General features: G+C 38.6%; 2 protein-coding genes across 2 annotated transcripts; both read left to right on the top strand.

The window, feature by feature from the left end:
* Window positions 1-1,426: 1,426 nt before the first annotated feature.
* LOC117299020 (somatostatin receptor type 5-like) lies at window positions 1,427-3,121 on the top strand. The gene is made up of 2 exons (XM_033782442.1): window positions 1,427-2,222; window positions 2,778-3,121. Exons 1-2 carry the CDS (start codon window positions 1,427-1,429, stop codon window positions 3,119-3,121), a joined length of 1,140 nt encoding a protein of 379 aa, XP_033638333.1.
* A 7,358-nt stretch (window positions 3,122-10,479) lies between these two features.
* On the top strand, window positions 10,480-12,012 carry LOC117298982 (somatostatin receptor type 5-like). The gene is made up of 2 exons (XM_033782386.1): window positions 10,480-11,194; window positions 11,645-12,012. The coding sequence occupies exons 1-2, from the start codon at window positions 10,480-10,482 to the stop codon at window positions 12,010-12,012; spliced, it is 1,083 nt and encodes a 360-aa protein (XP_033638277.1).
* The last annotated feature ends 1,152 nt before the right edge of the window (window positions 12,013-13,164 follow it).

Here is a 13,164-nt window from a genome sequence, read left to right as displayed (position 1 = left end):
TGCATTTTCATCTTCAAGTTAATAACAAACAATCATTTTCATCAGGAGAAACATTAATTGATGGTCAACTCGAATTAACAATAAAAAAATAATTGTCAGTAAAACAAATCATTTGATTGGCAACTCGAATTAATAATAAAAAACATTAATTGTCATAAAAAGAATTTGATTAATTTGATTGGCAACTCTCGACTATTAAGGATGATATACTTTTAGCGCAATAAATATTACTACCCATAGCTGTAAAACTCAACTAACGTCTGTATTCTCTTGAAAACAACACTATCGACAAAACAACTCGTGTTCTATTTTGGAGGCAAAACTCGATTGACAGCAACACTCGTGAAATTGGACCAACTTCTGTTCCCAACAGCGTCTTCAGCCACAGAAGAAGTACTGGATAAAATAGCCGAAGACATTGATGTTTTTACCAAATTCGTCTTAGCTTTCTACGGCATAATCTGTATACAAAAATTAATCATAATCTCGGAGACCTCTCAAGCGTCCACTGTCTTGAATGGGTATGAGAGAAAAACAATTGGTTCGTGTCTTCAGTTCTCCGTCTAAGATTTTCTGCCCACTCGAAATCTTTATTGAGAGTAAACATTCTTTAAATCTATTGATTTCTATTTCAAATAATCCTGCATTAAAATGGACAAAATTGACCTAATTTGATGACAAAGTAATGCCGTTGCGTTAGTCGTCTGTATCAATAGCTATAGTCAACAAGGGTGACAGGAAATTAAACAAATGGAAACAAAAGGTTGGAAGCAAATTAAGCTTTCGCCCTGAGCATATATTGGTTGATTGCAAGAAGTTTGCCTGTTTCAAACATACATAATAGACTCCGGAGTCAACAAGACCATCTCACAAGACCATCCGGTTTCAATTCCTTTGAGAGCACTTAAAAGCATTTTCGAGCTAATTTCCAGAGAAACAAAAAAAATCTTTTTTATGAATTTTGTCAAAAAATCCTTCTTGAAGTTTTTTAATTAAGTTTTAGAAGACAAACAGGGAACGATTCAAGGTTGCTAAAAGTAGGCACTTGTTTTTCTCTAATGGATTCTTGTTTTCCAATTTCAGTACCGGGTGGAAATTGCCTTTTCAAAAAAAGATCACTAGCTCAACCCCTAATACTTTAATGGACTTTTTAACTAATCTCATCATGGAGACCGCTTAAAAACTTTCCAGGATGTTGTGTTTCCCTTGGGAGAATTATAGGTCTTTTCATTAAAATGCTGCAATCGCTAACAATATTGCACAGTCAAAGAAACTCAACTCCGTGATTCCTTCGAAAGATTTTCAATTATTGAATTAGTTCTACGGGAGTTTCCTGTGCGCAAATTAAAAAGCTAAATCAAGTGTGAACATAAAAGGACGAAATAGACAATTGTGTTGCCATTTTCCTCCTACAGCAAAGTTAAGAATGTATCACACAACGACATCTCGATCGGGAGACTGGGAGAAAGAGTTGGAGAGTGCTTCTCATTCCGCATTCATCTCAAGTCAAGTCACCATGGACCAATTCGATCTCCCTGATACAACAAGTACATATGAAGAAATGGGTGATGGAGACGTAGCAGCAGGAGATAGGGATGCGTTCGAAAAATTCGTCTTAGCTCTCTACGGTATAATCTGTGTGGTGGGAATCACTGGTAACTTATTGGTTGCCATCGTACTCCTCCGTGTGCCGTCCCTCCGGTCTAACACCAGTGATTTCTTAGTGCATCTTTCCATTATAGATTTCCTGGTGTGCCTTCTTGTGATACCCTTTTTTCTCGCACCGACGCCGAATCCCACTCCAAACCCGGGATTCGTCGGTGGTGAGTTCTGGTGTCGATTTTACGTCTCTCAGTTCCTGTTTTGGTTCTCCACAATGACCTCTGACTTCTGTTTGATCACCGTCAATTTGGAGCGCTACGTAGCTATCGTCCGCCCACACAAGTACAGGACAGTGTTCTCTAAACGAAATAAATACATCATGATTGTTTCGTGTTGGGTTCTGGCAGCAGTAACTGAGTCCTACATCCTCTTTTTCAACGGAATAGACGAGGAGAAAAGATGCAGTTTTATAGGCTGGCCGAATAAGGGAGCCCAGGCGGTCTTTGGTCTGTATGGTTTCACGGTTCGATTGTTCGGTCCTTTGGCTGTGATGGTGTATGCGCAACTAAAAGTCATCTCAACCCTGAACAGACAAGTCAAGATACTCACAAGTCGAACCGGTGAGAGTTTTTTTTTTCAAACAAGGGATTTTCAAATCCATTTTGATTATCAAATACAGTTTAATTGACAAACAGTTTTGGAAACAGTTTTGTGTCAAGGAAACAGAAGAAAGACATTGTGAAAAGATTGTTTTTGTGGAAACTTTGTCTTGCTTCCATTACTTTCGTAAAATTAATGTGCAGACAAAGTTCGTTCCGTTTCCAAGTTAACAGTCTTGATTCCGAAGAATTGAAAAGTTTAACATTCAGAATTAAAATTTAAATTAAAATTCAACTTTGATTTATGTGCACAGTCACCTCAGTCGATAATGTCCAGACAGAAAATGTGTGGAGAATTGATGTGCATGTAGTTTGTAACATTAGCTTGTACGTCTATGTCGCATTTCTCTTTTGAGTTCGCATGGCAAATTCAATACCAGTGCGGCTCGAAAATTATAGCTCCATCTAAGCTTCCAAAACCGGCCACAATTTCAACAAAAAGTCTACACTCCCCAACTAGCCGGTTTAGATTTCACTGTTAATGTTATTGTAACACTTCGTTTTTCCATCCCACAGCCATCATGGGAGCTAACTCAAGTGACCAGCGTAAAATGTGGCAGCTCCAAGCTTCGAAAACCCTGGTGCGAACCCTTCTCTTCTGCGTCATGACATTTGCCGTGTGCTGGACTCCAAACCAAATCTGGTTCCTCCTGTTTAACTTCAGCGTTCCAGTGGTAGCCGGAGGCCCTTTCCACCACATTTCGGTTATTCTGGCCGTGTGTAATTCCTGTGTGAATCCAGTCATTTACACCATGACCAACAAGCCGTTCCGTAAAGGCATCAGGGAGGTATTCTGTAGGCAGCGGGACTCGAACCAGGTGGGAGACAACAGTGGAGTCACAATCGGGACTGTGTCTTAAACCCTGTCAACCACACAGACTGTTCACATTAAATGAACAAACTCAAACCAGGTCAAACAGTAAGTTGTGCTCCTTTGACTGATACATCTTATTCTATGAATAATAGACTTGTCGCCAGTCGGGTTCCTTGCTTTCGCACGCCCGGTGTCCCAGGAAGATAAGTCCACCGGAGATTCCGTCCCCTATAACATTATAGGAAATTAACGTGAACTGAAGGATGGTGTTTCAACAGAGGGCGCTATCAAAAGACTTTTGGTACACCTTTTGCCGTATGGGGGCGGGGGGACACGACAGAATCTCCGGGTAGACAGAATCTCCCGTACGTTAAACATCGGTTTCAATTAATATTAAACCATCACACACAGTGTATGACTGCCCGACTTCAGACCACCAAAAGGTGAGCAGGGATTCAGAGAGCCGATGAGGCTACCAACAAGTGGCTTGAAAATCACTAAACTACAAATTTAATTACACTCAATCACCTTTGTCCAGAGATCAAACAATAGAAAAATGGAGATCAACGTAATACAAACATAAGTAGCTGTCAATCGTGTTCGAAGTGTGACGCACCGTAATTATTCCACTGTAAGCCACGCCAACTTCACACGCCCTCTCACTGATTACAAGAAGACAATAGGATTTGTTGTATAGTCTTTTTTAAAGCATATAGTTTAAACAATTTGGACTTGGCTTTTACAAAGATTCTGCAAATACTTGATGCCTCTCTCGGAATAATCAGTTTCCGTCAAAAATAGCATTTGGAAAAGGATATACGCACAAAACGTATGACAGCGTCAACTTTCTGCGAGCAGCGGGTGTGCACGCGTGTGGCGCAATGACGAAACCTTTGGGCGACCTCAAGAGTTGAGGCTCAAGTTTTAGTTAAATGCAGCACTGATATTAAGACAGGGCAGCGGTCTTAAAGACCCAATGTTTGCACTCTTGTTAAATTCTTATGGTTAACTAATTAATAGCCATTATCATGTATGGTTATAAACCGCGGTTTATCCACTGTGAAAGCAAGTAGTTAAATGTACTAATTTAAACAGTATTTAGCCGTTTTACTCAGTCTTTAGCCTATGTTGTAAACATTTATTCAATTTCGGAAAGTATGTTGGTGCTCATTGTTCACCAAATGTTAACCGTCATTTATATCCCCACCCATCCACCCAACGCTATAGCTCTGACAATGATTTTGTGACACGTGTGTGGGTTCCCCTTTAAGTTACGCGTAATAGTTGGCTGGTGTCTGGTGTTAACTACGGGCCTCGAAGCGATGTCTTGAATTAACGTTCGAGCGATCTCTTGCTTTTTGATTTATGTATAAATGCGTGCACATTACAATTCAATCTAAATATGATTAAAATTTTAATGTTTTATTAATTTAACATAAATTATTGGCTAACCCTATGTTCATATTAATCGATACAATTGATAACCGTTTCACTGTTCATTATTATTCATTCAATTCAATGCAACTTTAAACTCACTTGATAACAAACTGTTGGTAAAAGACGGCACAATAAACATTCAATCCGGTAACACGCTAAGAGGCCTGATGGGTATGGTGTATATACATTACACATTTATAGATATCTCACAAGAGGACATTAGATTCAAGAGCCTTATCACACACGGGAGGCAACTATTACAGGCAACGACGACCACTTTACGAGGTAGCATAATGAGTCATTGTCATAACGATCCACAAGAAAAAATAAATGAATATTGAAATATGAATGACCATTCTTCTTGAGATTGTCCACGGTGGTTGCCTGTAAATTGCCTCGTATACCGTGGCTCCAAGTAAGACGCGAGACACTACACTGCATAAACCGGGGTTAAATTGATTATCTTGGTACCTCTATCTTATGTGACATCACCGGCGGTGTTAAATTCACCAACACCACAGTAATGAGAATGATTAACACTGTCTAGGTGTTGTCGCAATACCAGACTTTAAATTATTATTATACACCCAAGTTTTTGCAGTGCACGAGCAAAATGGCCCTTCATTATTGTACAAAAGGTAGAGGACTATAATCCATAGATTGTTGAACGGCTGAAAGATATGGCCCGGGATGCCTATGACAAGATTTGGTTATCGGTTGGACTTGGGATTTTTTTTCAACGTAAGAGGCCAAAATATTAAATAAAGATACAAAAAAAGTCACCCATGTGAGTTTCAGCTGAATACAGAACCTACTTGTCGAGGCAAGTAACTTTCCACAGTTAGCGAGGTGACACTGGTACCATTTCATAAGGCCACGTTCCTCACAAAATGGACACCACTGAAACTTGAGTCCCTAAAACTCACCTTAAGGTAAGTTTTGGAGATCCAAATGTGTAACTTTTATTGAATTCTAATTTATTTCGGGTTTTCATACGAAATTGTTTAGCAGGATGCTTTCCCGACCAACCGTCTTCATCAGTGTATAGAAATAATTATCATGCTGCCTCCATCTTGGTAATGTTCCTCGTATCAAATAACAACAATAAATGATTATGATCATTTTGCAATTAGGAACCAGCCTATTTTGTTCTTCCAGCCTCGGTTTGGTAACATTGATATCAATGGGAGAAATTCAAGATGGCTGCACCGTGATAAAGGTCTACTATAAGCCTTTGTGTCATCAAAGAGAACGTATATCCATATAAAAAGATATCGGTGAAAACTGTATTCCAAAATGATGTTGCGTTTTTGTGATATTACAGAAATCCGGAGCGGTTCAAGTCCAGTGCGAACAGCCCAGGTAACTTTCCTCGCATGTAATTTTTATTGCCATTAATTTTAAGAGTGATTACCAAACAAACCATACAAACTGCACTTGGAATAGCATGTTACTGGAAAGGTTAGTATAGTGAAAGATCCGGGCCTAGAAAAACAGGGATAACACATCCCACTTGATTACATACTCGACCCCCCCCTCTCTCTCTCGCTCCCTTGGTTTTTTGTTCGTGGAGTTAATTTAATTATTGTCCTACATTTTTCAATAAACACGCGATCCATCAACCATCAGTGAAATGTATTTCAATAATATCAGCTGGTCACGTTTTAATAAAATCTAGGAAACTTTTGATTTGATTTCATTTGAATTTATTCTGATAAGACACAACATGAACACAGCAATAAACCATATGGCTTATACACACAATGACAGGAGGAGTTACATTACGCAACATTCGTTGTTGTTATTAGTTTTATATTTCGAAAACAAGGTCACCGGAACTTGTAATCCATCTTGTTGATTCATATTAACTATTCTGTCGCCTCAAGTCTATATAGGGCCTACTACAATATATGGTGACCAAATGAAAAGAAATCCAATTTAGCCTTAATACTTTATGCAGCGACACAGGCATTAGTACATTTTTTATAAAGCACCTCGACCCGAGAAAAACCTTTAAAACCCACAGTTACTTTTTAGGCAGCATCCATTGTTTGTAAAGACAAACATGTCAGTATTGTTTAATGAAAATGGAAGACTGCGGGTAGACGTAGCCCACCTTGTCCCTATAAACATAGATTTTAAGCACCGTCCAGTTACAGCCCACATGTCCTAAAAGCAGTGGATACTATTGGTAATTACTCCAAATAATTATTATCATAAAACCTTACTTGGTAACGAGTAATGGGGAAAGGTTGGTAGCATAAAACATTGTGAGAAACGGCTCCCTCTGAAGTGACGTAGTTTTCGAGAAAGAAGGAATTTTCAACGAATTTGATTTCGAGACCTTAGGTTTAGAATTTGTGGTCTTGAAATCAAGCATCTGAAAGCACACAACTTCGTGTGACAATTGTGTTTTTTCTTTCATTATTATCTCGCAACTTTGACGACCGATTGAGCTCAATTTTGCACAGGTTAGTTATTTTATGCATATGTTGAGATACAACAACTGTGAAGACTAGTCTTTGACAATTACCAATAGTGTTCAGTGTCTTTAAAACGCAAAGTTTTCAAAGTACGAGCTAGAGGCTCGCACACCACTTCGATTTACATCCATCGCCTATATGATTATGCAAATCGCACAATGCTCTTTTGGGGTCTTTAACTCAGTCCGTATACATTAATTGTGGAATGAATTTGTTTATACTTGGGAATACCATGCATAAACTTCCGAGACCAAAAGACCAAGCAACAGTGAGATTATTGGACCGATGTTTGATCCAATCAAGCCCTATAAAGTAATATATTACATACAATTCGTAATGTTCGAGATCATGGGACACAAAATGTTGATCTAGGTTTCTCTGACAGCGGCGATTGTCAAATAAATTGATGTTATAATCCGCAGGGCCTCGAGAGCGGCAACTGACTTGTCCCCAGAGTGATAAGTCTTCGGCATAAAAGATTAAACAAAACCTTCGACTCGATATTTAATCACGTTCTCCAACGACCTCGAAATCGTTTCCTCAACAACCTTGGCCTTCACGACTGCTCCAAGCTAAAAACAAAAGTAACAATTTCGCAACAAAACGCAAATGCTGTGGAAACTGATGTGGGTGGCTCATAGAGCTCTATGGGGTGGCTATACATTTCATCGAATACATTTTGAAATTACTTTCAAGGACAAAAAAGAGACCGGGAGTAAAGCATCTGTTTAAAAATAACCTTCACTGTGTGTATTGATATAAATGACCAGGAGCTAAAAAATAAAATAATTTAAGTGCAACAAAAAATGGATGCATTTCTGTTTGATGGATTCAACTAATGGCTGAAAATGCTTTTAGTGTTTAGTAAATAAAACGTCCTAAACATCCCCGTACTCGGCACAGGTGCACGTTGTCCACACGAGTGTCATCATAAAGCATTTCGTTTTGATTCTGAAGGACAAAGTCACCAAAGCACTCAAAAACAGAATTTTTTTTTAATGGATATAGGTTAAGGGTTAAGAAAAAGAAAATATTCAATCTGAAAGCTTAACGGTCGGACATCACTAGGTTAGGTTTTTTCCTTCTTGAAAAGTGACCAACTTGAGAAGATGGCATTTGCAGAAACCAAACATCACCGTCACTTTAAAATAAGATCACAAACTGTTTGACACGGCAATTGTCTATTGAAACTAAACATACAAATGAAACTTCATTGGACTAAACCGTACCCAAAACATGTCTTATAGTATTCACCTACAAAAACAAAATTCACATCTTTTTCTGAATCAAGAACGGTGATATTTTGTCATTATTGTGTGGCCATTTTGAAATGTTGTGATTAACATAATTTGTTTTTAAACATTCCGAAGGGGTCCTCCGCTAATATTAACTAACAACCCCTTGGGAAACCTTGTGCCAAAAATGGTGTCTTTTATTCGCCGAGTAACGGTAACCTAGATATTTTACACTGAGACAATTGTCACTTTGTTGATTTATTTATATCCATATAATTATTCTGTTTTGAGGTTTTTTTTTAAACTTGTTTCAATTTTTTTTGTCGGGTTTACCTTTCCTCTTTAACCTTCTGTTTACCCTTCGCATTTAATATTAACTGCTATTTCAATGCAGCTATACAAAAGCTTAACAGGCTTATGGTATCATAAGATTAAAAAAATAAAATCTGTCTCTCAAAAAAAAATATATGCTTAATTTTCAATTTTGTCTTTAGGTTTTTTTTTTTTTAATTAGTATTGTTTTTAATTATTTTTTTTATGATTTAACATTTCCTTTATACCCTTCGGTTTGCCCTTGACAATTTATGATGAGATGCATGTTTATGTAGGTATACTCGAGCCCACCGGTATTATAAGATACAAAAATAAAATCTCTAAAATATAGAAAAACAAATAGCGGAGACAGTTTTCTGAATGACAACAATGTTTTGTTTAAGCCTCCGAGAAAGACTGTGATATTGTCGAAATGTCAGACCATTAAAGGAAGATAACATAATTGGTAAGAAAAAAAACACACATTTAAGATCTCACATCAACATCAATCTCACACGGTCCATGATGATGATAGTTGAATATTTCCCGTCTTAAATGTAATTTTGATGAGAAATAAATAAAGTTAATTTCCCGTCTGGAGTTACTCGATCAGTGAGCGTGTTTTTCACTATTTTCTCGTGACCCAAATGGCCGATTGATCTCAAACGGATTCATTAGATCGCTGCCTTTGATAGAAAATTTCATCTCGATGCATTTTTTTAAAGGATTTTTGTAAAGCATTTTTGTGCACGCACGGTTTTTTCCAAAGGAATGAGCGTCACGTAGACACAACATTTGTTAAAGGGAAGGTGGCCTACGTTTGGTAATCACTTTTAAAATTAATGGCAATAAAAACGTCCTAGGTTAGAAAGTACATTTTGATGATTTCATTTCAAAGTGATTTGTTTATGGAAAAATATATCAGTTTCTATCCCTCAAATCAGTTATGTTTCTCATATTGTGTATTTCAATTACGGAATAATATTGTTCCTGCGTGGACACAACCACTCCGGATTTTGGCATCTCAAAAACGGGTTTGTAGTTATAGATTTTGTGTATGGACGAACATAAAACCAATTTGAACAGTTCCAAAATCAAACGTATACTTTACCGCAATGCCGAAAAGCTTGCATATACCTTCCCTTTAATGTTTTCTCGTATACTTTCCTGTGTAAACCTCAGATGTTATTTTCCACGAGGAAATGGTTTGTCAAGTAGTTTAATTTAGTTTCCTTGGGGATGAGGTTATACTATGCTAATTAAGAGTTCCAATCTTCAAAAATAATCACTTCCGCAAGATAGATGAAACCTTCAGGACTATAATGGGCAATTAATTGTCACGGGAGTTCCGAAAAGAATTGATTGGATTGGTCTAAAGTCTGCGATAACTAACTACTTTGAAGATGTGGTATATCCATCAAGGATGTATTTCATACTCTGTTTTAAATAATTGCGCCAATAATGGTTATCAAACACATTGACAACTGTTTGTATAAGTAAAGAAGTGAAAAATCTGTAATGTTGACCAAAAAAATACCCTTTTTTCCCCCACAGAACTCAGGAAGGTATAGCTGAGTATACAGTGCTAACACACATCGGTGTATATTGGTTAAAACCACATGGATATTTTTTATCCCCGATGCAAAATTTAACATCCTTTAAATTAAAAAATCATTCAATTCTACAGATGCCAGCATGGCCAATCCATTTTTCCGTTTTCATTTAGGCTTTACAAGAGGTGAGTATCATCACCGTTTATAATGCCATCATACGTCACTGCACAAGTTAGCAATGAGGAGGGACATGTCCTTAATAATAATATGTTGTCAATCGCTTGGGGCGAATAGTATGCTGGGAGACGAGGCGCGGCCAATAAGGAGAACTGCATCAAGTCTTGCAAGACTTTAAGAGGAGCAGCAGGAAACAAAGTGTCCGTCATGGATCAACTCGACTTCCGTGATACGACCGTACATACCAGTACTGATGAAACGATGGTCGAGGGAGACCCAGCAATTGGAGACAGAGATGCTTTCGCCAAATTCGTCTTAGTTGTCTACGGTGCAATCTGTTCGGTAGGAATCACTGGTAACTTACTGGTTGCCGTCGTACTCCTCCGTGTGCCGTCCCTGCGGTCTAACACCAGTGATTTCCTAGTGCATCTCTCCGTTGTAGATTTCATGGTCTGTGTTTTGGTCATCCCATCCTACCTTGTTCCACCCAGATCCAACTCGACCCCAAACACGGGGTTCTTCGGCGAGTTCTGGTGCCGGTTCTACACGACTAAGTATATTTTCTGGGTCTTCACGGTGACTTCTGTCTTTTGTTTGACTACCGTGAGTTTGGAGCGCTACGTTGCCATCGTCCACCCACATAAGTACAAGATGGTGTTCACCAGAAAAAACAAATACATCATGATTGCAAGTTGTTGGATTATGGCAGCCATAACTAAATCTGATATGCTGGTTCTGTACAAAGAGGATGAAGTCAAAGGCTGCCACTTTTCGGGTTGGCCAACTACGGGAGCAAAGGCGGCTTACGGCTTGTACAATTTCATTCTTCGGTTCTTTTTCCCACTGGCCGTGATGCTGTATGCGCAATTGAAAGTGATTTCCACTCTTAACAAACAAGTAAAGGAGCTAACTAGTCGAGCTGGTGAGTACACTCATCATAAAGATGTTCATGACTTCGGGTGAAGTTTGTTTATAAAACACCAGGAAAAGTAGCGATGGAAAGTTTGTTGAAACATAGTATTCATTAAAATAAAAGATGTAAAAAAAAAAACCTGACATTTATTTTATAAAGCACCAAAACCATAAACACAGTTATACTCTGGTAGGGGCTGAAACTCAAAAGAGAACACAGTTAAGTTATAAGCAGTAAGCATGACTTGAAGACTTGAAGTGGCGAATGTACTGTTTTTGATGTGTTCAGGCAGTTGATTTCACAACTCTGTGGCATGGCGTTAAAGACACTTTTGCTCATCAATACAAAATTGCCATTGATGGCCTTATATTTCTGAGCAGACGTTATGTCAGTTTAAATATTGTTCTTTTATTAGTCTTATTTCCCTTTTCCTTGTTTGTTTTACTCCTCAACGTGAAGCCTCTACGGGCGCTAATCCTCGTGATCATCGGCGTGAAATGTGGCAACTCCGTGCGTCTCAAACCCTGGTGAAAACCCTCCTGGCCTGCGTCATTACATTTGCTGTGTGCTGGGCGCCAAACCAGATCTGGTTCCTGCTCTTCAACTTCGGCGTTGCAATGGTTTTGGGATCTGCTGACCATCGCGTGACCATCATTCTAGCTGTGGCTAATTCCTGTGTGAATCCAATAATTTACACCATGATGAACAAGCCGTTCCGCCAAGGGATACTGCAGATTTTCTGTAAGCGCCAAGGTTCGAACCAGGTCGGAAGCGTCAATACCGTTTCGGAGACAGTATCCTCGCCTTCACGGCAGTTGGGTGACTGAGCAGGGACGGAAATATCCCGGAAAATTGTCACCACTTTTGTCACCAACTGCTCTTATACGATTCACATATATATGTCTACATTTTAGAATATTGTATTTTTATATCATCACCACTTCATGAAAACCCTGTCAAGCTGAAGTGGTAAACTACGGACATTCTCCCGTCCTTTGGGTGGTTCAAACTTAAATTGGGGAAAAGAAAACCCCCAAAACAAATGAAAAACGTTTATTTATTTATTTTATTTTATTTTAAATCTTTAGACATGCACAATAGTTACAAGTTGTACAGGGGCTGTCAAGGTTAAAACAAAAGTATAAAAACTGTCAACGATAAAAATATAATCATACAATATAAAAAGTATATGCCAAAAATGTTCTGAACATTTTCCTCCGATCAACATTTACGTGGAATTCTGAAGAATGATCGACCATTCCCGGTTTTAGACCATGTGAGCCGCTGGGATAATCAAATGTTGTCTACTGGTATTCGAGTTAACGACGTGTATGGCGTAACTCTGTGTCGGAAGTTGGATAATTATTTTGATATTTTGAATGTATGTGACTTGTGTGGTCTTGAAAAGGATACGCAATCAAAATAACATGCCGCGCAAGACACTGATGGGGGAGTGGCTGAAACATGTCGGCTAAAAACATGTTTAAAAAGAGATTTTAGTATTACACCATAGAGACACTGAGCCTTTCTTCGGAAGTGTTGGTACCGTGGAGCTTAAAAAGGTTCACTCTGATAATTGAGAACTGCACCCGCTTCCGGATAGGAGGCATAACCCATTCAGAGTCACTGTGACCCGGAAAAAGTGTGTCAAATGATGCAGAAATGAGCCAAACTGACGTAGCATCTGATATCCCATTTCTTATAAGCCAGTTTCGGGGCCCCTGGGCATCCGGGATCCATGTCAATATTTGTATTCCTCGAAGCTTTCAGAATAATGTTCACAAATCTACTGCTATTTTATGTATTGGTGTTTACAGCTGATTAGAAATACCGGGGTGAGGGATGGTACGCAAAAACTACTGCTATTTTATGTATTGGCGTTTACAGCTGATTGGAAATACCTGGTTAAGGGATGGACGGGGTTTACTCTTCCCATCCAACGTTTTCACCAGGATGTACCGATACACTTAGAAATATTC

The sequence above is a fragment of the Asterias rubens genome, chromosome 1 (assembly GCF_902459465.1).
Source record: "Asterias rubens chromosome 1, eAstRub1.3, whole genome shotgun sequence".
NCBI classification, from domain to species: domain Eukaryota; kingdom Metazoa; phylum Echinodermata; class Asteroidea; order Forcipulatida; family Asteriidae; genus Asterias; species Asterias rubens.
The sequence above is the reverse complement of the archived record's forward strand: the minus strand, read 5'-3'. Positions and strand labels throughout refer to the sequence as shown.